The 26,685-nt window shown below is 37.1% G+C and overlaps 1 protein-coding gene across 3 annotated transcripts in view; it reads right to left on the reverse strand.

Annotated features, from left to right (window-relative positions):
* The window catches only part of DTNBP1 (dystrobrevin binding protein 1), a 62,175-nt gene that overhangs the window by 17,028 nt on the left and 18,462 nt on the right, over nt 1–26,685 (reverse strand). For all 3 annotated transcript variants that reach the window (XM_063160182.1, XM_063160192.1, XM_063160172.1), the window contains one exon: nt 18,088–18,110. In XM_063160182.1, coding sequence (XP_063016252.1) covers nt 18,088–18,110 — 23 coding nt within the window. The remainder of the gene's footprint in view (nt 1–18,087; nt 18,111–26,685) is intronic.

Below are 26,685 nucleotides of genomic sequence, written 5' to 3' on the forward strand. Positions count from 1 at the left end.
GATTTGCTGCCTCCTTTTAAAGCAACCAAAAGTATTTTTATTTGTTACTAACACATAAATAAAATCACAAATTTTATGACCTAAGCTTTCAACTGCTTTAGGCAGAATATTTCTCATCTCTTCACTGCTGCTGTAGATTACAACAGATGACACCACGTTTGATTTCACAGGCTTCATGCAGGGAAAATTTCATTCACGCTCACAAAGACCAAAATTTAGTTTTTAAGTAAAAGATAAAGCTTAACAGAAGTGGGTTACAAACAATGTCAGAGGGTCTGAACATTTAATGCCCAGAGACTTTGTAATGCCTTTTAAAACACAAATGAGATGGACAAAGTGGAATAAGTGAAGAGAATTTAAAGAAAAAACTCCTCACAAGAATAACACTGAAACCATCTAGTCTGTCCTGGGGCTTGGGTAACAACAAAACCAGTGGAATATGGCAAACAAAGACTGTGAGGTCTTTCAAGACAGGGACAAACACACCAGGAACAGCATCTGGCAAATCACCTCAACATCAGCTCCTAAACATACCTGAAATTATAAACAAAGCTTGAGATGGGGGTGGGGATGAACCAAGAACATTCCTGTTCTGTTGGAACACATTTTCTTTCTGGGATGGAATGAATGCTATACCAAGGTGGTCAGCAAGCACTGAACTTCAACCTATATTTGTTCTCTTATAAACTATTAAATCTGTTTCTAACAGTGACTATCCAAGGCTAATGAGAACTGAAGCATGCATAAGGAATCAAAGTAACATCATTATTATAATTTCATGCTCTATAAAACTGTAGACATTTGGTTAAAAAGCCTCCCATTTTGAAACATCCTTGCTGATATTATTCATTCTAAACTATTTTTCATCTCTGCCTTATCTATTAAGCAAGATCCCTTGGCAATACTTGTGTTTCTATATACATCAAACAGTGGCTGCATCAGAGGCAGATCTAACCACAACAAGCCTAAAATCTTGGTCAAGAAGGAAGAAAATAAAGCACTGATACCTGATAATACATCAATACTGTATTTTTGAAATAAGACTAATAAATACAGCATCATAGAATTGTTAAGTTTGGAAAAGACCTCAAAGATCCTTGAGTCCAACCATCAACCCAGCACCCCTACCATGCTCACCACTAAACCAAGCCCTGAAGTGCCATATCCATGTTTTTGAGTGCTCCCAAGGATGCATTCACAAACATGTGGAAGATGACTCAACCACTTCCCTGGGCAGCCTGTTTCAATGTCTGAAGACCCTTTCCATAAAGAAACTTTTCCTAACATCCAATTTAAACCTCCCCTGGTACAACTTGAGGCCATTTCCTTTTCTCTTGTCACTTGTTACCAGGCAGTAGAAACTGACTCCCACCTCACCACAACCTCCTTTCAGGCAGTTGTGGGGAGCAATAAGGTCCCCCCAAGCCTCTTTTTCTCCAGGCTAAATACAAATTTACCATTGTACCCAATACAATACAAATAATTTAATATATATGAACATATGAAGTATTAAAGGGCTAAAATAAACTGCATTTTGATGAAGAAGTTTGCAAGGAGCAGTTTCCATTTACTATTCAAAATAGCTCAGACATTATTTACTTGCATACTGCTATTATAATCCATTTTTAAAAGTGAAAACAGTAATCACATCAGCAGCTATTAAAGTCTGATGGCCTGCTTTTTCTAACACCTGCCTAATGCTTTCTAAATAGCAAACTGAATGAGGATACTCAGCCTAGGGAAAAAAACATAATAAAAAAGACTGAAAGAGATTTTATTTTATAAGCATGTATATAGAAAATAAAACAAGAAGTGTTATTCTCAAACCTGCAAGTTAAAATGAAGACCATAAATTTACACTAAGGTAGCCTATAATAATATAGGTCACATATGATGATTTTCTATTTGGAAAGACCCCATTTCAAAGTCTCATTAACAAAACACGTTAACTTCTTTTTTAAGTATTCTTTAAAAGTTCTAAATAGTTGACCATATTTCACCCTTCACTTTTATTAACCCATAGGAACAGACCTGACAGGTTTGAGAGCAAGGCAGCAGCCAACTAGTTAAATCAGCAGTACTGGAAGCATAATGTGCACCCACTGAGTCACCAAGGTTATATAAACTGACACAGCAAATTAATACCACTGCTTCCCTGCCTCCCAAAATACAAACCACTCAGCTACCCAGCCATTACAAATGATATCTGTGTTTCAGTGCTAGCAGAACAACTGTCAGAGGCCAGAAACTGAGCTACCTACTCATTCAAGGAGAGATCTGGAGGTCAGATCCAAGGTGTGTTGAGCACAAGGATGTGCCATTGGCACCTGCACTGCCCCTGCTTCACCCACCTGAGGATGAATGAGGAAATCAAGACTTTGCAGATCACTCCACTTATTTGTGGAGTGATGAAAGTCCTATAGGAAATCAGTTCTCAGGTGCTTCACAGACTGGATTGCATCTACCCAAGAGGTAACAGGGCAGAAGAACACTCTGAAGTAGCTCAAATATAAAATATGAAGAGCTGTGATCAGAAGTACTCTGAAAAATACTTCTCTAGGTACACATACTTTTTGACTCGCAGAATTTAACAGTGTCTGTATGAACTTGGAGCCTCCAGAAGTGTGAGACTCTTAAGAGAAACAAAATACTTGCCCAATATAGCCTTAAAAAAGTCATAGCACAAAGAATTCTTAAAATAGAAGCTTGCAAAGCGCATTATATTGTCAGAGCAAATCTGTCTCCATCCCGCCAGAGATGCTGGCGCGGTGATCCGCGTGTAACTCCACCTATCTTTAAAGGCAAAAACTGTCCTAGTACCACTGCTTGTGGGTTTTAATGCAAAGTTCTGGCAATCATCCAGGGCTCCAGAAGGGAGGGAATGCAGCTTTTCAAATTTACTTTTTAGGTCATGACATAAGAGATCACACTGATGGCCACTAATGCTCCATTTACAAATGCAGAGGGGAGTCAGCAACTTGTACTTAAAGAAAAAAGGAAAGCACTTCTAAAAAAATGCTACGTTGTACAGTAACTCCATTCTTTCACAAATTATCTAATACTTTCCCCAGAGCTCAGTAAAACATAAGCCAGAAAATATCATGTACTAAATGGAATTGAAAAACAAGGGGGGAACCAGTGTATCTTTGTCCACAGCAAATAGGCAATCCTAACAGTGATGTTTTTAAACTGAAGTTTCAAGAAAAATTAAGAAAAGCCCAAACATTTTAATAAAATTTAACCTGTCCCTTATGCTTAGAACATGAAAAGGCATGCATGTTCGTCACTGAAATGACCAGACCAAATCTGAGATCAGCTCACTTTTAATGTTAGTTAGTGGTATCTGGAGCTTCTGTCTTCTGTGAAGAAATCCCAATTGTATGTGGTTAAGTCTTCAGGCAATGATAAAATCAAAAACCTTCTCCACTCTTTATTCAGACTTGCCCTTTTAAGCAAAGTTAATGGTTCCATACAATTTTTTGGCTTTATACAGAATTCTTTACAGGAGCCTTTGCCAGCAAGACAGATGCCACGTTGCCTTCTATATCAAAATAGCAACTAAGAATGATAAGTGAGGACATCACTGGAACATGGATCCAATTAGCAGAATATGGCAAAATTGACATTTATATAACAAAGTTTCAGGTTAGTCATCGATGGCTAAATTTATACCACAGAGCTATTAATTCTCACCCTCTGAAGAGAATTACAAAAATCAGAAAACCAACAGATTTTTTTTCCCCAACAGACTTCAGTAGAATCACAGAATGGTTGTGGTTGGAAGGGACCTCTGGAAATCATACAGTCCAATCCCTTGCCAAGGCAGGGTGACCTAGAGCAGGTGACACAGGAACACATCCAGGTGGTTTTGAAAGTCTCCAGAGAGGGAGACTCCACCACCTCCCTGGGGAGCCTGTTCCAGTGCTCTGCCACCCTCAGTGTGAAAAGGTTCTTCCTCATGTTGAGGTGGAACTGCCTGTGTTTCAGTTTATGGCCATTGCTCCTCATCCTGTCACTGGGCACCACTGAAAAGAATCTGGCACCATCCTCTTGGCACCTGTCTCTGAGATATTTATATGCTTTAATGAGATCCCCTCTCAGTCGTGTTTTCTCCAGACTAAACAGGCCCAGCTCCCTCAGTCTCTCCTCATAAGAGAGATGCTCCAGACCTCTAATTACCTTTGGGACCATCCACTGGAGCCTCTCCAGGAGCTGCTGGTCTCTCTTGTACTGAGGAGCCCAGACTGGACACAGCACTCCAAATGTGTCAGTCGAAGCTCCTGTGTTCATCTTTCCCAGGAACTTGGCAACTATGGTAGGGCAGAAAGCAGCTGATGCCAAAATAAAAAACTGAGCAGCATCACAACATAGGCAGACAGTATTTTCATGCCTATTGGATTTAAGAAAGCCTCTTTGCTAAATTAATATTACAGCAGTTTACACAATTAACAATTAGCTGGAGGCATAGTAATTACTGCAAAACAACCTCCCCTGCTCCCCCCAGTCCAATACACCCTGGCCTTTCAGGAATTTTTCTTTTTCCTGATGCTAACTCCTTCAATATGTTTACATGTAGGAGTCTCCATGTCCCCTGTTCTGTCAAGCAAGCCAAGCTCTCTCTCCTAGCATCTTGTGAAATAAGCTCTCTTCTTATAACTCAACTGTTTCTCTAACACCTCATTTGCAGCTGTCCACTGGAAACCTCATAATTGTCCATCCCTGAATGTTATTTACCCTGTTCACAGTTGAATTAATCCTAATAGTTCATTTCTCAAAAGAAACTTCATACCTGAGATTGTTTTCCTCCTAAATCATTTTCAATCAATAACCTGTCATTTGCCAAACATTTGGTTTGCTATTTATTGTTTTTGCCTGTGCTAGATAAAATCTTTTCTGTTTTCTCTTCTATTCTAGAGTTAGTCCACAACTCCTTCAAATACCAAATTTAGTTTTCACTCCGTGGGTTTTATTAGACTGAATAATCACTAGTATGCAGGAGAAAACTTCATTGGTAGAAAAGCACCCTGAACTCTAGACAGGGACAGAGCACACATGAGGAAGAGAGACTGAAGTATCCCTTCCAGACTTCCACCCACCCTAATGGACATTTTCACACCCATTATGGCTTCCCAAACGTGCTGAAAATCAAGGACTTCGCTTTCTATCCTGTCAGCTTTCCTAGAGCTCTGCATCAGAAACATGCTCAATTGTAAGAAGAACCAGACACTAATTGACTGGCAGCACAACTCTCTAAATACGTATCAACAAGCAAAAAGGGAAAAAATATATATATCACCCAAACCCATAATGTGGATAGATTTCTATCAGCCACACAGTTTTGTGGAGACAGAAGCTAAAGCCACAGGCCCTCCTTGAGGATCCTTGCTCTCCATCAAGGGACAGAAACCACCCTGGCACCTGAGAGTAAACACATGGACAATGGTGCTCTTTAAAATAAAGGTAAATCTTTATAAAAGGTAAATAAAGGCTTAGGACATTGTGTCAGCAAAATGGCAATTCTCACATCACTGGTGACCTGCAAACCCTGAGCCTATCAAGTACCATCAGTTTCATTTCCTACCCTTGTGAACACACAAGGGAACTGAAAATAAATTGTGTAGTGTTCAGTGTGTCTTCTTCTCCTCGAGGCATGGGCTTCCAGTTTAATGCTCAATAACCAGAGAGAATAAATCTATAAGGATTTAAGATTATGATCAAGGGAAAACCCTCCTGAGCCAATGGAAATGCTGGTGTGCAAGGTCTGGAGTGATTACATAATCATCTAATTAAGACAGAAACTTATTCCTATAAATGGCACCATTCCCGTTTGATTTAAAATGAGACACAGCCAACTACGTTTTGATCAAGTCTCATTTATGCACCATCAAAATAGCACTAGCTGCCTTCTACGTAAAAGGAAAAAAGAGCTGAGTGACATCTCCACAAGATTCTTATTTCACCCTAATCCACAGAGTAACCCAAGTGATTAAAAATGAAACATTGTGTAAGTCAAAACTGCCTCTTAACCTCTTTTGGCTTTAATTCACACACTCTATTAGAAATACGCAATATAGAAATATTATGTACATATAAAAATGTGTTGCTGATTTTTAAAAATAGCTCACATTTTAAATACCTATTTTTATTACACAATCTTTCACCCACAAAAGCAGATACACCCAAGAAAAGGACATCACACAAGCCACGATACCAAAGACTTATGTTTGTACAGTTTCAGCTCCACTGCCTTGATACAATTTCACATGACATACCTAACACTCAAATAAAATGGGCTATACCATATGAGTTTACCAAAATATCCATATTTTTGTTCCATTTACTGAAAGGAGTAGAGAAGCATTCAGAATTCCTACATGCTCACATGCACACCTCAGCCATCCACACACATCATTAGAACCTGAGCAGAACAAGTAGTTTAATGACACACTGCTGGGAAAGGCGGGGCTCAGATTTATGTAAGAACATGCTATAAGGAAGGAATAAATTATTTCTACTGCAGCTTTTAAAACAATTCTACTCTTTTTGAACACTGTAACAACCAGAATAGCATCATATTTAGAGTACCACTACAGAAATAAATGGCATCATGTGGAGAAACATAAAAAGTGTATACTCTATTGCTGTACATTTCTTTAGTTACAAATCAAACTGATGAAATGTCTGCATTTACAGTTACATTTCTAACACAAAATAGAAGCAGCATGCCAAAAGAAAGAATACTGTCATTATAAATGTGTCCAAAAATTCATTTGCACCCTGATAAAGTCACAGGCAGCAAGAGCCTACAGCATTTGGTCTTTCAGCATCCCAAAAAATACTACAGCTGGTCTTGGCAGTAAGTTTAAAAGTAGGTATATAAGTATTTTTTAACCTGTCATTAACCGCAGTCTACATTGGTGGTGAGCAAAGAGATTATCAAAAAACATGTCTTGCATTACCTTTTTTTCTGTCACAAAGCTAGAGATGAAAATGTGATTAAAAAAATTAGAATAATCCTGGTTACCATAGAGGTGTTAACCTTTCCAATGTTAATGTTCATACTAAGGCTTCTACTTTCTACTGCCTCTTCCCAGAAGTACCTGGAGTAATACTGCTAAGGCTTACATTTCAAATTATTCTCCAGTCTCATATTCTAGTCTTTATATAATTCCAAGGTTGGCCCCCACCCCACAGATAAAAAAAGCTGTTCTCTTGTCCAAGATAAGGAAAAAAATAAATACTTCAGCTGTGCCCCTCTGTGCCCTTACTTTCACTGCAAGAACAAAGAACAAGTAAACGAGAACAAGTAAAGAGGGATAAGTTTTGCCAATATGCACCAAGCAGTTAAGAATACAAAATGGATTATGCCAGCAGTGTATGTATATAGATACAGATATATACATTGCTTGCAAGACTATACAATTTTGAGTGCACAGTGGTCACACCACATTTAGCAGAACAGAGGGTAAATTTTGCTATCTTTAAGTAAGCAATCAACTGATCTGACTAGACTAATGGAAAGCAAGTACATTTACAAATTAAGTATTTGTAATCAGCACAAATGTAAAGTTCTTCCATATCAGATGAATTGCTTAAAACATAATTTTCAACTTTAAATAATTATTCAATGCAAATATCAACTTTAGTGGTAAAAATTACAACTCATAGGTAGAGCCTTGATAAAGGCATGCTCCAACAGGTTATTAAAATAGCAAATAGTTCCTTTTATATTTTGGCTCTGGATATCTACAGAACAAAAATCCACGTGAATGGTAACAGAAAAAAAAACTCTTCCAGTGGTTATGTAAAAGAATATAAAAAGAATCAGAGTAGAAATCTACATTTTATTTCTACTTCAATTAGTGTACAGTTCTAAACACCATTACTTACAAATTAACAGCATAAAAATGTTATTGGTTGCATGATTAGGAACATTGTTTCATATGATAAAGGGGGCTTTGTATCGATGTAAATAGCATTAGCTGCTTCACTTAAAATACACCTTTAACATTTGTTTTATTTATCTAAAGGAAATTAGCGAGAATATCTATGCTAACATTCACTGCTCTATTTTTTTATTCTTGGTTTTTTCTTCAGATAATAATTCTGTGTCCTCTCATCATCTGGTGTCACCCCACCCTTAGACACGCCTGCTTGAATTTTAGTTAACAAGATATCTGCGTATTTGCATTCTTTTACTAATTCTGATTAATATTACCCTGACAATAATGCAAAGCGACAGACAAAAGCAAAGCAATAAACAAAAGCCCTGAAAAAATAGACATTAAGTCACCATTTCTTTCCAATTTGCTAAATCAAGTTGATAATTAACCTGTCATTTACAGCACACCCTTTGCAAATCAGGCAATGGTGGTAACTGAGGAAATTAATTAAGCTAACTTTAATTTCATTTTGCATTTTACATTAGCTTGGCAAGTTAAGGTGAGAAATAACAAAGATGATAATAAAGTTCCACCTACGTGAATTCTTCTGAGTATTCTCAGTGCCTCCCGGAGATGACATGGCAGTAAGAAATAAGCAAGTGAAAAGAAACCCAGCACTGGTCAAGTGAAAGCTCCAGTTACCAAGCAGCCCCGGCGATGTGCATCTTCAGTGATGCAGAACAAAGCCCTTTGCCAGAAGGCTGCTGTTGCAAAGCAGGGGTACCGCGACGGGCAGGTTCCGATGGGCCACTGGCACGCAGATGCAGCTGCACACACATGGATACTTCAAGGCAGCGCCTCCCCAGAACCTGAGCACAGGCTCCCAGCAGCTGGGCTCCACCAGAAATGCAGGCATGTATTTGGGAAGATACCACACGCTGCTGAACCAAGGGGTGCTGCGGAGACTGAAATCTTCCCAGCGGGATCTAATCCGATGACACGCAGCCACAGCATGTGTTTACTTGGCAGAGAGCTGGGAGCGGCCGCACATGATGCGGGAGCAAGGGGAAAGGCACAGAAGGGCTCTGAATTCTTTTTTAATTAGGCACTGTTCACAAGGCTCACCCCTTAAAGTGCCTGTCCTTAACATGGCTTAGCTCAGATACCCCACAAACCAGATTACATACTATTCTTACTTCACACATAAAATATTAAAAGCCTTGCATGTGATTTTTAAATAAATTAGAACAGTATTCTCCACTGAAAACTGAATTTTCTGTATTATATATCCAGGCTACATTTTCATCAAAAACTGAAAAAAAAAAATACAGCAACAGCATATGACTGAGAATCTCTGGCTGTGCTGATGCTGCAGTTACACAACAGTGCATTTTATGTTCAAAAACTGTAAGGCATTCCTCAGAATTGGGAACCCTGGCACACGTTGCCTTTTCAGTTTAGGAGGGTGCACAGTGATGCCAGAAACCAGGACAGCCATAGCAATTCCTTTCCTTTTCTTAAAAAGATCACAGTTAGCAAACCTTCTCTGTGACAATTATCAAAATACAGAGTAGGGACAAAAAGCTATTATATTACAAACACTTCTCCAATCGACATCATTAAAAGTAAAAACACCCAGAATGTTTGGCCTACACAACTTGGGTTTAACTGGTGAAAATAACACCAAAAATATCTATGAGAAAGATTAAAAGAATAATAATAATCATGAGATAATCCCGCTTCAGTCTGGACTTCAGTAATTAAAGGATGAATTCAAGTTAGAGCTGCAGACAGAACTGACTTCTATTTTTTTCCACATCAGTCATTTAAGCATTAGAGACAATTAAAATATTACACCTTAAAGTATTTTCTGTTCTACATAAACTGAGTATGACAGGACTTACGTTCCCATGAAATTGTTTCCTATTATCTACACAGTTTGCTATTCACCCTGGCAATGGTTGAAGAAAATCCTTGTTGCTACCCTGGCCTCCTCCACTCCTCACAAAACCAGGATTCTGCAAGGCTGATTCCAGCACAGAGTAAACTTTCGCCACAGCCAACAGGACCTGCACCTGCACACCCATGAGGCATCTTGTCTTAAGCTGCAGTGATGCCAAATTTGTTGTGATACATCTGACCTCTGAAAGGGCTTTTGACTCAGTGCAGTACTAGATTACAAAGAGATAGGAATCAGGGGAAAAAAGAGAGAACTACGTAAAATGCGTAATTATTAAAATTTGTTGGGAGGATAAACCAGCCCCCTCAAAATGCAGTGCAAAGACAAGATGAGAGAGCATATGAGTGTCTCACGAAATAAAACCCACAAGATTCTCTAAAAATACATGTAGATGAAGCAGAATTTAATAGAAAGGAAGGTTCCTGCTCTGCACTCTTACCCAGTCAGAATTAGCATTAAAAAACCCCTGATAAACACAAGGTTTCAGAAGTATCAGCAACGTCAGCACTCTCTGGGTTATGCTAATTCATTGTCTGCACAGTACTTTCAGGTGACAGCCATCACGCAAAATCCTGAAATCTAGTTGAGCATGGAGGCTACAAACTGCACTATTGAATCTGCAATGTAAAAAGTTACATTACAGCCAAACACACAACAAACAAACAAACAAACAAACAAACAAAGGCATTTAAAGCATTAAACTAGAAGTGGTTTAGGGTAGAAGGGACAAAACCAAAACTTATCCTTGATCGGCCAAGTTACAACAGCACACGCTGTTTATTCCAAGAAAATCTGACTATCTAGTTTGCCCATAAATAATCTGGTCTCTCTATTGGAGCTTTTTGAAACTTCCTTTAGAAACCCTACTCCCTATTTACAGCTTTGAAAATTCAGGCCTTTTTCCAATATATAACCACCTTAGTAATGAATGCCATTCTATCACAACAATCCACCTAAGGCTGTATTGACACTAACAAAAATAGCCCTGTTTTTACCTCACCAGTTGAAAACTAATAAAAAATGAACAAAAGGAAATAATTCCTCATCATATCAAATTATTAAGAGCTGAGGTTTTTCAGTCTGGAGAAAAGATTACTTCAGAGAGACCTCACTGTGGGGGCTTATGAAAAGGAAGGAGAGGGACTTTCTAAATGGGCCGATAGTGACAGGACAAGGGGCAATGGATTTGAAATGAAAGACTGCAGGTTTAGATTAGATGTCAGGAAGAAATTCTTTACTCAGTTGGTGGTGAGGCACTGGCACAGGCTGGCCAGAGAGGCTGTGGATGCCTCGTCCCTGGAAGTGTTCAAGGCCGGGTGGGACAGGGCTCCGAGCAACCCGGGCTAGTGAGTGGCACCCCAGCCATGGCAGAGGGGTTGGAAACAGAGGATCTTTAAGGTCCCTTTAAGCCCAAACCATTATATATTGAGTTAGTTGACAATGCAGCCTCCTTTGGGCAAAGCACAAATGGAAATGGGCTTTCTGATGTAGTAATCAAAGGTAGAATTGTAGATAATTTTGTTTCTACAGTTGAAATATGCCAATTGAAATGTACAATTTCAATTACAATGAAATGTAAATTCTATTTCTTGTATAGAAAATATTATCTGTCCTGAAGATTTGACGCTTATTAACATATTAGATAAATTTCTTTCCAGTCATCTGCAAAATAAATGCATACACAAGATATTATCCATTGTAGTTTGCTTCACTCCCAGTCTTAATACTTATTCCAGCAAATGTTTTTCTGCCTTGGCAAAGGCAGCTAATACATTTTCAATTACACCCCATGCTCAATTTATGTTGCCAACTGAGAACAAAGTCATGTTCAGAGGGTCAGCAAGAGGCAAGCAATTGCTTTTGTGCATTATCCCAGAAAACTGAAAACTTTCACCGTTCCTGGGTATGTATTCATAGACAGGACAAGTTCTCAAAGTATGCCATTAAGTTTGAAAACGCAGCCAAACAAAATCAGATGCACACAACTCATCACCATCCACCTGTGGGCTACAGAAATGTATATTTGAAAGCTCAACACTCAACATTTCAGTGTTGGTAATATCTGTCCAGATGTATAAAGATTCAATTATTTCCTGGGAAGGACTGAAAACAGTGAATGACCAAGACTGAACCCTTAAATTCCTTAAATTCCTCTGTTTAAAAGGATTTTAAACCAAAAACACTGTTTTTTAAAAGGTTTGATTTTAAGGCCATACCATTTCAAGGAGAGCAAAAAAGGAGCAAAAATAGAAGACACAAAAAGATAGATACAGACCTAGAAACTGTAAACAGATGCAAGAGTCTGCAAGCCTGAAAACATAAAAAGTAAAATCAAAAGCAAGGTAGCTATAAGGACAATTCAGAATCTTGTTTCCTCCTCCATCTGTTTCATCCTATTACACTAAAATGGAGGACTTAAGTAATTAACCTTTCACTCAAGGTTTGACCAGAAGTGCCCAATCTTTCTGTTCCCTAGAGAATGGTTATCATATGTAAGAGTCTTGGTCAGTTCTTGCCACAAACAACACAGAGCATCCAAAGTTGCAAGGCCCTCCTTCCTTCCATAACCCAGATGGGAAAGAAGCCAGTAAAACACAGTACTAACTAGAAATCTATCAGGGTATTCTCAGCTCATAGCAAAATTATGAGGAAAACCCCTCATATCAGAATATAAATCTGAAATTTTAATTCCACTTTAGCTTTATTACAAATGAATTAAGAAATTATTTCCTAACTGTTCTCTGGTATGATAAAACAAGAGTTGTCTGTGCTACAAGGTTTAAATATTTGGACCACAGAAATGTTAAAGTAATTGAACTCCATGTGGCTGGAATTAGTTTCTACCACAATGTCACCTTACTCTTGCTCAAAAGAAACATACAGGATTATGTGCTCAAAATGACAGCTCAACTTCAAGAGCAGCTACGTCACTGAATTTATGAGCTTTGTCAACCACGAGCTGTAAAGACCTCCACTGCATATTACTCATGCATCTGGAAGGCAATATGAAGAGCAGGAAAAAGGAGTTTTATTTTGACAGCCATCAGAACACAGCACGATAAAGAGGATCCATAGACTGGTTGAAAAAAAAAAATCAGTTTGACATATTATTTGTTAAAGTGAGTAGATTTCAAAAAAATGGCAAACAAAGAGATGGAGTCAACAGACTGCTCCAAATATTGTGTGCTCTTAGAAAGAGGGAACAGTGAAAGTCCAGAAATTTAAGTTTGGATATAAACATATTTAAGCTCCTGATAAAAGGACTGGAAAACTGCAATTTCAACAGCAGCATATTGGATGCATGAATAGGGATGCCAAAAAAATCTGCATATCAAATCTGACCTAATGACTTAACCTTGAAGGCAAAAGCAAGAAAAACACCTCTTTACTTCACAGGTCAGCTTCTCAGGGAATATTTTGATAAAGCTGTTAAAACTTAAAAGGCCTTGTTTGGGAGAGACCTCCGACTCAAAACACTGAAAACATATTTTGTTGTACTGTAAACAAAAGTGCTGAAAATGGTCATATGACCTGTTTCCCTGAGCTTGAATCAAACTAATCCTGCTAAAGCTTAGAAATATGCATGACTCAGTAGCCAAAGCCACATGCGTATTTGCCCTTGCAAAGTTGCTGCCACCTTTCATTGTCCAAAAGTGCTGTGTTGCTGATCTCCAAACAGCCTCTAGTGCTTTAGTTCTCTTTCCAGAAAAGAACTCAAAACATTGCATCCTGAATCTTCTATTAAAATGGATTTTTACAAACAATTTTGAAATCTATTATGTATATAGCTCCTATTTGGATAAACTAGAAGTACACTCAACAACATATGTTACTATGACTGTGCAATTCCACTACTTTCAAAACTTTTAGTTTTTCCCTACTCTCTCACTGCTGATTACCTACCCCATTATCTACTCCACTCTTCCATCTTCTAATGAGATTAATAGTATTCTGTAACTATTTACTACACAATCCTGGCTGCTCTGGAACGAAAGGAATATTAACTCTAAAAAGAAAAAAAATAAATTAAAAAATGGTACCATGTGCCTAGAAGGATGATGGAATGATTTGAAATCTCAGAGCAGGCTTAAATGCACTAGGTTTCAAGTATCAGAAGCAAATAACCACATATGTGCTATCCAATTTCCAGCCTCTCAGCTGTAAAATGAAAATGATACCTTCCTAAATGATGCAAGAGCACAACCCGTCAAATACTAAAATCAAAACCACACATAAATATCAAGTAAACTAAACTCTACTATTACAAGAAATTGCCAAGATTCATAACAGAACACTTTTTTTTAGCATCTTTATGAGTGTCAGCCAAGACAGGACAGCACAGAGCATGAGCCAGTTCCTACAAGCAGTTTTCCCAAGACTGAAATTGGTGCAAGCTAGAAAGAAACTTGCAGGCTACTCCATATGGCACACCAATGTTTTCCAATTCATAACCACCATCTTTTATAGCAAAGACCTCTAAGATAAAGTACTAAAAAAAGATAAGGAACTGGACAACCTTTGAGATGTTCTGTCCCCATACTTCACATACACAAATGCCAATGCTTGCAGCAGCGTCGACAAAGACATCACACACTCATTCCCTGCCTACTTCAGAGAGAGATGTTTAACACCCAAAATAAAAGGAGAAAAGCTTCTAACCTTCACTTTCTCAGCACCACAGATTATTAAATAATAATCAATTTCAATTACTCTGTAATAGAAAACCCTTGTGGTTGAAAGAAGAGAGACTGGAAAGGTTTGTCCTGCGCCTGCACACTGTGGGCGCAGCAAACAACAAAGGAGAATGTCTAGCCCTGTAAAAATAAGTCTTAAAACAAAAGGAAGAACAGCAAAATCTATTCCTTACCATGAAATAGAGTACAATCTCCAATACCAACATGAAAATGGCAGAAACAAATTCTAAAACATTGACAGGAACAAAAGTAATTCATAATTTCTCAAAGTAGTATTACATTCCTATTTATTCTTATGCTCCTTAAATGTACTAACATCAATGAGCAAGAGAGTCAGTGGATTCTAAACACTTTTCAATGCTGCAAACTGGCATATATACATTCCTTGTAAGGGCCTCTTCTGGGTGACCCCTGGTATCTTCAAAAAATATACTTAAAAGATAAATGAATTACCACTTTGCACCTTGGCACACACAGTGGGAAGTTGTAAATAAAACCAGGAATGATTCCATTTCCTGGTTGTGTAGATTTTGCTTTGATATTAAAATAAATAAATACTAGGTGTATATATAAGGGCACTTTAAATGTTTTTAAGGTTACAGACATTGGAAGATTTCACAAATTTACTACAGACTACCTGTATACCTATTTGTATTTACACATCCACAAAACTCCAGGGAAGTAAAGTTTTAAAACAGATCTGAGGTCTCTGAAGCCACTCAGCAGCCTTGTGAGTCACACCTGCACTCTCAGGGTCAGTGCCAATATAAAATTTGCATTTCTTTCTGTATTCACTGTGCAATTGATGGCATGCATCACAGCATTCAAGTTTCTAGGGCTGAGCTAATTTGAATCTCAGACTAGACCATTCAGTTTCTTAACTCCAGCAAAACTTACTTTCTATCCTGAGCAAGGCATAAGAACTCATCACTGGTGAACATGAGAGCTGCATCTGGACACTGAAAAAAGTGCATACAACTCTCTTTTAACCCTTCTAGCAAACATATTGAAGGAATTTTTTGGTGGCACTTTAATTCCTGCATATTCAGATAAAGTGATCTTGTATCTTTATGGAAGATATTTTTATGCAAGACATTTACCATCCTTATATCCTGGAAGCTATTACTTTTTAGCATATGGTATTCAAATTCACAAATAACAAGTTACTATTATAAAAAAAACGGCATTTCGGGTTTTGCCATTGGAACAGATTTCAATGTACAATGATTTCAAGTGCAAATGCACTAAAAAATGCAAGTGTACAGGAAGATATTTTAAACAGTTGTTCTTTATAGACCCTGCACTTGGTATTTCATGAACAGAATGCTGAGGAAGACATTTCACTCTAGACAGTTATGCAAAGATAAATTAGTTGAAGATGTAGCCTATACTTGCAATATTAAAATGTAAAGAACCATCTACTCAACTACTTCACATGTTTCAGTTGGAACCAACTTTTCCTGGTTTCTTTTGCTTTTTAAATAACAGTTTTAGGCTGTTAACTTAAGACACACTGCTTGCCCTTGCTGCTGCCTTTTCCTTTCTCTGTGACAGGATTCCTATGGACATCCACAGAGTTATCTCAGTGTGCTTCATCAACTGGAACTAAAGCCAACCAAGTGACAGATCATTTTTGCCAAAATCTAGTAAGCCCTGGAAGCAGCTCAAAACAGAAAACTCAAGTAGGAGCCCCGAGTAAAACTGGGCAAAGCTGTCCTAGAACCAAAACATCTGCCATTATGTAAAAATCCTCCACGACTAGGAATCTCCTACTCTCCCTATTTCCAGCTGATAAAAGATATGCCAGATAATAACGTAAGATCCAAAGGGCCAGAAAAAGACTGACTGAAGCCAATATAATGAATATCTCTACTTCATAATCTGGGTTGACAACAAAAAATTCCAAGATCTGAGAACTTAGTGAGTCAGAAACCCCAGAATATTCCCTCCAAGTATGTACTTTCAATCAATTGTACACCTGGATATTTAGTAGTTTAATCCAAATTTCCTGGAAAGTGTCAGGCAAAACAGTGAAAACTGTTGCCAAAATCAAAACACTGAATCTATTGTTTGTTTTAAACCTTCTTGTTGTCATCTTCTAGAAAGGAATTAGACTTGCTTCACAAGACCATTCTTGAAATTTTCCTAGCTATTACTCCCCTTCTCTTCTGTCAGGTACAAGCTTGTCCGCCAGTTCACTGTACAAAAAACCCACACAAATTAGGCTGACAGATGTTTAATATACATTTTCCACGATGCATCCCTCTATGCTTATCTAGCCTGCTCTTGGCTACCAAGACCAGTCTTTCAAAACCAATACTGGAAATCCATCTGCCTCTGTATCCATTGCTTATTTTGGTATAAATTTCAAGGTCAACACACAGCTAGCACGTTCCTCTTACTTACTGTCAAATAGCATTAAAGTCTCTATTAAAACAAGAAGGGGCCTAGGGAAAAATTACTTTGGAAACCACTCTTCTGGCTTCCAGAAACTCACTTAAAATACTTGATCAATACAGACAAAAAACCAGGATTCACTGTTCTCACAAGCACCAGGTACTGCAAAGCAGCTGCCTTGCTTTGGATCAGAAGGAGCCTGGCATTACCTTCTGTTTTATTTGAGCTACTCTATGTTGAAAGCTGTCAAATCAATCAACAAAAGGGTTGGTTTGGTAAGTTACAGAAAAAGTGACGTTTTACATAATCTCTGTTGCTTATCTATTACTCTGTTATTTTCCTTTTGTAGCACTACAAAGATGAGATAGTAATGAACTGAAAAGGCAAAGGAATGCAGCTGATAGAAATTTCCATCCCTCCTTTCAATTTCAAGAGACAATTGATTGACATAAGTCAATGCACCCAACTTCATTCTCATAAATACTAGTCACAAAGCCACAGTCACATCCTATCCAAAGGAAGAGAAAATAGCAATTCTCAAGCTGATCAAACATTAATGTCAGTAGGTAGAGTAAGCCCCAGTTTAGGATTTACTGAAAATGGGACTGTGTTCCATCTATGTACCAAAGATAAAGCAATAGCACATGACAGAGTTGCCAGCCATTACATCATATATTGGACAAATATATTGGACAAATTGACTGTCTCCAACAAGTTGAGCTACAAAAAGTAAATTTGCATAATATTGCAAAAATTCCCAGGAAACAGCCAGACAAGAACCTAACATGTAACAGCCTGCAACATGTGCCAAAAATATATCTGTGCTGAAAGAGACATCAACTAGCTGAAGAAAAAGCCCTTAAATACAAAAATTGAACTCCAAGGGAAAGGCTTGAGTTAGATAAGGGAATCTCTGAAACCTAGATAAGACAACAAAATATCTGTGTTCTCCCTACACTTGGGACTCTATAAAAAAAAAAAAAACAAACCCGTAGCAAGAACAGGTAAAATGAAAAATACACAGCCTGCTGGGTCAACACAAAATTAACACTGTCAAATGTAGAAGGGCAAAAGTTCCTTCCTAGTTTCACTTAATACACAAATTACCATAACTCTTACAAACATTTAAGTAGAAAATAAAAATAGAATTTACCTTTAAATGTCTCCAGTTCCTTCCTGTTGGAGAAGAGCAAAATTAAAAAAATAATTAGAAATACCACATGTAGAGCTACAGGATTTATTTTACATGCTTTAAGACTCACTAAAAGACAAAAATCAAAGAATTTGACTGTCACCATATATATCAGTACTAGTACTACATGTGTTTACCTAGAGCAAACAAGATCAATCTGTTTTAAATTAGGCCACCACTTCTTTATAAACATGTACAATTATACAAATTCTGCACACTTATATCTAGCTACATAATTTCCAGATACACTGCTCCAAAAATAACCAAGACTTCCTAAGGCATTAGTTACTAAAGCATCCTTTACTTAGCAGAGATTTTCCAATTTACAGCACAGTGAATAACAATTTTTGTTCCATTTTTATCAATGCTACTCAAAAACATCTTTGCAACAGTGAAGGAGAAAAATTTGACAATATCGCTCAAAGAGAAAGACAGGCAAAGAGACATACAGTGACATTCCTCAGAGGAGAGGATTTTCAAGTATGGAATATGACACATAACCCACAGTACCCATGTACCAGAAAGCTTAAGAAAGGAAGAAAAAGATAAGAATATCTCTTTTGCCTTCGTACCAGGCCACTTTCTACTTTTAGTGGTTATGAAATTGTGAATGCAGAAGCTATAAAATGAACAGAAATATCTTCTCTGTTTTAAAGAAATTGCAAAATGCTCCAACTGCCATTACTACAATGCAGTGATTCATCATGAATTTTAAGGCCAAAGAAGAATCAATGTAATAATTGAGATAAGGCAGAATGCTGGCCTTACAAAACACTCATTTAAATCAAACATTTTTTCAGTCTGCACCTCAGAGAATGCCTAGTTAAATTCTGAATTCAGAAGCAAAAGTGACTGTAAGAAAAATAAAGACTGAATTCACAGTTGACCAGATAAAGTATTCTATTCTCTATCCACTGACTAAAGCACTCTTCAGTCACCTACCAGAGACACTGTTTCACAACGCAGATGCTATACCTTAATAACTCCTTCTATCCCTTAACACATGATGCAATTCAGCATTTATTCTTGCATCAAGAACAGACAAAACTCACTCAAAGCTGAAATAGTTTATTCTCTAAGCAGGCTAAAATATTATAAAAGAAGCAAGAGAATGCATTTACCTCCACATTTTCAGAGAACATCCCACTTTTGTCACCAAGTGTTAAATAGAGGTTTTTGAAAGAAAGGGTGCTTTACCAGGAAATAAGCTAGAGTGTGATTCACAGTAAAGAATTCTAATAGTTGCAACTTCCTGTGAGTATCTGTTTCCTTTCCTGCTTTTCCTCCATCCCTTTCCCAAGGTAGTTTCTCCCTGTTATATCAGAGAAAAAAGCCACTTTACAATACCTGTGATTTGCAAGTTCATACCCCAAAAATTTTTTCCTAGCCTGTATACTCTGAATAGAGTTACAAAATTCTTAAACACTCTCACAAGTCGCCATCCTTTTTTTAAAATAATGGAAGAGTAGTTGAGGAAACAACAATCACAGGAAATGGTTGTTTTCCATGGACTGAAACAAAACCATAGCAGAAGAAACATCTTGTGAAAGTAAGAGGGGAAAACTACATTACTTGCACCAAAAATCAGGAGATTTTATGACACATGTCTACAAAAGGAAAGACGAAACAATTACTGCCATTGTGTCGTAAGAGATTAGTAAACAAGATGGTAATACAGTAGCCAAGTGACAAATCACTCATTTCGTCTAAACACCCAGAATTTTCCTTTTCAAAATCCATCAATATTTTTAGGTTTGAGATGCACTAAGATGTTGTTCCTATATCCATATACATAATTACCATTTATTAAGAAAGTTGGAAATTAATATTTGACAAAAACTTCTTTCCCACTGAAAAATTAAAAGTATCTATGATTAGTATACAGTAAAAATACAGACTTGAAATTTAAGGATCTGTACTTCCTAGTATCCTCACACCAATTCAGATCCAAAGACTGAAGATTTTATATTTTACACAGCATGAATTAATCATATCTTGTGGTTTCTCACATGACTTTCAATAAAACTTTTATTTAGAAATACATAATGAAGTACATGCTTACTGAAACCACATTCAGCATCAGCAACATGAAAGATTTTTTTTTCTTCATTAAGTCAAATTATCCAAATAAAAACTTGGAAGTTTAAAAATTTTAATCCTTAATCTCATTTATCAGCAGCTTTGGTAAGAACATGACACTAAACTGAGAGGCGGAAAGGAAACTGACTTGTGATGACATTGGGAAAACAAATGGCTTAAGAGTATATCAGTACATTTTCTAGTTGGGTAATTAAGACCTGGCACACAGATGTACAGAGGAAAACATATAACAGAGTATTACACTTCTCCCCTTTACAAGTAAATAAATGTCTTTGTATTTGCTGATAAACTGCCAGAAGGAAGATACCTCCTTTGTCTTCTCTAAGAGTCTAGTGACAAAAGGTCATCTGCAGAATACACTGACCTCACATTAAGAACTGAACTTCATATTTGGAACACAGACAAAGTAAAGAAACAGCAATTTGGGAGAGTAATTAAAATTAAAAGGATTAAATTGAAAGCAGTTTTAGAAAAGTGGCCTTCAAAGCAAGGTTAAAAGACAAGCAGAAGGAGATATATACGGCAATTGAAAGCATTCCACAGGGAAATGCCCCTGGATCTTAAAGAGTTTTCATCCAAAAGAACATTCATGCACTTCACAGATGGATGAGATAATCCTTTCCACTACTATTAGAAGGAAAACACACACCTGCCTTGCCTCTGGCCTCTCTGCACATGAAGGCACTTGTGGGCTGCTCAGCATCTGTCCAGGATTAAAGGAACTCCCATGCTGAGTCTGACCACTGAGCAATACAACTACCTGGCATCTGACTACATGCTCTTCAGCTACTCAATTTTAGGCTACTGACAGAAAAACCTGACTAGTTACTCATATAAGAATACATTTTACCTTTGCATAGTTAACAGTAAGCTTTCAGAAGAAAGGACTAAAATAGGAGGCACATTATAATATGAATAGCTCTTTTCAATGAAAGAGAAAGTTCAGCACCTCTGAGCAAGAAAAAAAGGCTAAAATAACAAGCTAAAGTCGAACATAATCAGACTATAAAGGCATGGAGACACTTCAAAAGTAATCTCGTTCTGTATGCAGAGCAATTTACAAATCCCAGATTCCTTCCTAAGAGGCAAGAGGCTGTACAGGCTCCACTGGCACTGAAGTTATGTCCATGAAAACTATCTGGCCACACATACAGGCAATAGTGTTAATCACTGCCTTTCCAGTTGCTTGTTTTCATAAAATAGATGGGGGGAGGGGCACTGAATTACTCTGTGAAATTCTGTACACATCAAACTCAGTTACCAGTTTTTAAGATACCTGGAATGTTCTGATGATGATGCTGTCAGTGGTCTCAACTTCTTCATTTACAGAAAAGTTAAGATTCAGGATATGGGGTAAGAACATATAATTGTGGAGACAACAGGTGAAACAAATAGTCTACAACATATGACTTGTCCCACAGGGTATCTGACGTGACCAATTAGAGTTACAATCTAGTTAGAAGGCAGATACAAATTCCCAAGGACCTTCCCATTCCCCTCCGGCTTTTTATTGCACTGTCGAATTAACCCTGCTCCAGCCACTGAGCAGATGAGATGGACACTAGGAAGACTGTACTGGTATCACTGACAAACAAAAATAAACCTAGGAATCAGAATATGGGAGGACCAGAAGGCTTAACTATCCTGCTTTAAGTTACTGAGATCAAAGGGAATTTAATTTGTTCAGCAACAGTAAGAAAAAAAAATCTCAGGTTCTACTGTATCTTGCAAAGGGCTGTAACACTAAGATCAATTTCCTAAGTGTAACTAAAGATCAAGGAATCCAGTTAAATACCTAGGAGACTATAGAAACACCACATTCCTTACAAAGATGCCACCAGCCAGAATTGACAGAATTTCTTACTTGATCTTCAAGAAGAAAACAGGCAGATAAGAAAGCAACAGAGTCCTAAATTAATGTCAGGAACAATTTTACAACACGGGCTCTGGAAGTAACAGTCAATAAACTCCAACTACTAGACTCATATATAACAAAAGACAATATCGAGACAGAATATAAATGCTAAAAATTGAGGATTGAATTTGAAAGATTTTACAATTATATGTGTTAATAAGTGTTGAGTCTTAAATACTATTTACAAAAAATATATTTGAAGAAAGGATAGATGCTTATCAGCAAATTAATATAAAAATAGTTATGGCACCTAACACTATCCAACCCAGAAACTGAGAAATGCTGCATTTCCTCTACTATGTCTGGTACAGTTAAGTCTTCAAAATTATGTATTAAAAAAAAAAAAACTCTTCCATAGCCTGACTCATGCTTTAGTAAGCTAAAAAGCCGTGAGATCTCTCCTCTGGGACTTTCCTCTGGATGTCATCAGAAGTAAAAGCCAAAATACGGAGAACTCAAAACCTATGTCACTTGTAGGGTGCACAGAAATAATTTAAGTACTTTTGTTTTGTAGTTAGGATTAGCACTTTTGTGAATCCTGACATAAAATTGTTTTCCCCATCCCTGAGATTGGTTGAGCACCCCTTGGAGACACTTAGGCCAATTACTACTTTGAAATACACTTGAGACTGAAGCAATAAAAAGCCTTTAAGTATTGAAAAATCAGTAGAAACCAACACTATTACTCAACTACTGCTGGAATTGAACTGCAGGCAAGGGTTTCTATTCATCTGACAAAATACTGAAGACAGGTCAGGATTTTCCATCACCAAAAGTGACATTTTATCCACTAAAAGAGAAAAGCAGAGAACTAAGGCATTTCAATAATATTGCAATGGAGATTTTTTTGCTTCCATACTCATGCAGATACAGAAGTAGCTGAAGTCTGTTTTCCAGCACAACTTCTATGTTAACTTCAATCCTGAAGATGGAACTGATCAGCAAATTTTTCCATTAGAAGCTACCAATACTAACTAGTAATCAAATTAATAAATACATCCAAAACTAGGCATTCCCCTATCATACTCAGCAATTCCAGGATACAGTGAAAGCATTTCTGTTTCAATGTTTCAAAAAAACCCCAACAAATCTTAAGAACATGGGGAGCCAATTTTCAGGCACTATCATTCAAAAGAACTGTAAAAAATAAGGAAGATGGACTTAAAATCATAAGAAAATGGTAGAAGTCAAATCATTACAGGCAGTTTTGTCCTCTGCTAAGGGACAGACACAAGCCATTTACCTTTAGAACCATTCCAAACTGGAATCTGCAATGCGGAGAAAATGCTTAGCTTCCGCCAAAAGCTCATGCCTTCAGATGTAGGATTTTGCACAGGACACAGTTTTTAATGCTTTTGCTTTCATCCTGTTATCCAAAAAACTCAACAGTTTTTACATTTAAAAAAAAATAATTACCTTAGTATGCAACCTCTTTGGATCACTAAAACATATATGTATCAACAGTTTGTTTTTATCATACAACCAAAATTTTAGGAACCAAAGTTTAAAGCTGAAATTTGAGAAGAGAATATAAAGAGAATCTACAATTTGGGAAATTACAGAGAATGTAAGAGAAGGTGAAGTTTCAGAGAAGGTGCAAACAATCCACCAAAGGCCAACTCCACCATCAACTCCACCATTTTTTTCTAGAAAGAAAAAGAGTTCCTGCAAGCCACACAAGAAACTGCAGATCTTCTTTTAACCTGGACATCAATTTCCACATAAGCATTAAAAAGAAGAAAACTGACAGTATTAAAAAACTGGCCAACATTATTCAGTAAGCAACATATGGTACAACCCTAATTTACAGAAACAAGTTAAAGGAGCTTGTGACTCCATGCGCAATCTTCACCTAAAATGCTGAATGTGGTTCCACACAGCATGAATGCAATTGTGCCAGAGAGAAGTTACAACTTGTATCTCTTGAGGCATTCTCAACGCATCCCTTTGACGCAGGAATGTAAAATCTCCCTCACAGAAGCACTGTCAATGTGAACGCATTTCATACATTTCTTTTAAACTACTTTTAATTGAACTGGTTTTCAATGTAAGTGGAAAGGAGTTATTAAAGATCTCAGGAAATAATCCATAGCGAAGAAACACAGAATTTATCAGGAGGCACAGCACAGAGAATAAATTTTAGTGTAGTAATGACAAGCATCTCAGCCCTGTTCTTCTGCCACTAGCCACAATGAATTAATTACACATACAAATAATGCATTTTTGAGGAGAGGGAGGGTACAAAATTATGATTAAGGCAGTCTTAAACCATCTGTTCCTATTATTGGTACAGTAAGTCTGGACAAAGAATGCCTGGTATTAACAGCTTGACAGGATTTGCAGATTATGCCCACTAACAAGCACCACATAAAGGTAGAGATAAATTATGCAGGATTCACATAATGTTTTAACATATGTTAAAACATTATGTAACACATAATGTTTTATTTTCTGGACAACGTTATTAAAAGGTGCTGTAGGGTACAGAGGATCCAACACAAACATTCAGTCTTTAACCACAGGTCACAAAAGCTAAAGAAAAAGGTCTTTTATTTGCCTATATGAAAGAAAACAAGACTATAAGGAGAAGGTAAGCAGCAAATCTCTTTGTAACAATGTCATTGTCTCTCTGTATCGAGCAAAGATCACCAGAGAAAGGGCAAAATTAAATCAACTTAAAAGTGATATAAATTATACCGTACATTGACACTTTGCAAATAAGAGAAAAAACTGCCAAAACCCCTGCAATCTTCAAATCCGCTGTGTGTTCAGTCTTGACCAATGTTTCCAAATACTGGGAGCACTGATGGGAGTAAAATTCACTAATAACGAAGCAGCATGCTTCTTTTGGCTTGGCATACGCAGAATACTGTAATCCAAGAGTTCTTGCCAAAAAAAGAAAGTTTAGAGCCTTCAAACTACAAAAAAAGGAAGCAAAATTATCCATTAAACTCTTCCAAAGCTTGTGCAAGTCTCTTCAGGATCAACAGGAATTCTCATTGCACATGTCTGCCAAAGAAGTGCAACAACTAATGGCCATAAAATTAATTCCAGCCAGTTATCATCATGAAAACACTTGCTGTATTCTGATTATATTATATACAATATTGCTGATTATGCTGTATTCAAACTCATGAAACAGGACAGAAAACATCTTTGCAATGTGAGTACAGAAACTCATACAATGCCTAATGAAAACTCAAAGCCAGTCATCCACTGCACATCTGTCAGTAAAACTCCTGAAGATAACAAAAGTTCTGCATTCAATCTTGCAAAAATGTTTATTTAGATACCCACTTACACAGAGGTATGGCAGCTCCAAATCTACACCACCAGAAGACTGATCAAAAAGAGTATAGCATGAAAATTTACACTAATGGAAACTTTGATGAGAACTATCAAACATGTAGCTCAGGTCTCAGAAATAATTCACAATGCACTTAACGTTGGAAAGAAAAATATACTTGCTTGAAACTTCTGCAGCAAAGGAGCATATACACTTTTTTTACATATAAAAAGTAAATTTTATAAATTACATGCAAAGCTTGAAAGGGTTGTGGAGATAAAATTTAAATGTATCCCTGCCAGGTGGGAAGGAATCACCACTGAGGACGCTGTACAGTACAGAGTACTGTCCCAGCCTATTGCTTGAGGAATGCTATGGGCTCTAACCATGAGCTACAGATACGGAAATTTTTCTGTATGTACTTCTCAAATGTTTATGTTGTTGAGACCTCAGATAAGGCACTGTACCTACATCAACAACCCTTACTGTTCCTTTTGTTCCCAAAGCAATTAAAAAGAGGGATAAAGTTTGCAGAAGAAAACAACAATAACTAAGACTTAGTTTTCTCAAACACATCTCTAATCTACAGAATGCAACTGCCATAAATTTTATACTCTTCTGAATAAAGTAAAGTTTGATTTACTTCTGAGAAAGTAAATCAAACATTCTTGTACCCCAGAAGCACTAAAGCACCATCATGGCATGGCAATGCATCCAACAAAAATTATTGGACAGTCTGTCCAATTCTTCACCTAGTGCATCAATTATGAAAGCATGGGATTACATTAAAAAAAAACAAACCTCTACAATTAAAAAATTATGAATACACATAAATTTAAAGAACATATTTTTTCTTAAAGCAAAGCATTTGCTTAAATAACATCAAAAAGGAAAAAAACAGTAGTCTCACTAAGGTTTGTATTTTAGATTTTTACATTTATTTTCCTTCTATGTCAGTTCTCAAAGCTGACAAATACTGAAAAACAGAGCAGGTTCTTAAAAAAGACATCCTAAAAAATTATCGTTCAGACAATTATATTTTCAGTCAAATAACATACAGTAAACGCTATTCACTCAATTCCAGTGACAAAGACCCTGCTATTCCCAATGTATTCCTACAAAATGCTGCATTTGGGCAGCTCCTTTTAATTGACGCAACAATCCGGAATTGCTATTTTTCAAAATGTGGTGATCTCTCTGAAATGGATACAAACGAGCTTCATGGCCAAGTACAGCTTCAGGTCAGAAACATTTCATC

This window comes from Melospiza melodia, chromosome 1, assembly GCF_035770615.1.
Source record: "Melospiza melodia melodia isolate bMelMel2 chromosome 1, bMelMel2.pri, whole genome shotgun sequence".
Taxonomy (NCBI): Eukaryota; Metazoa; Chordata; class Aves; order Passeriformes; family Passerellidae; genus Melospiza; species Melospiza melodia.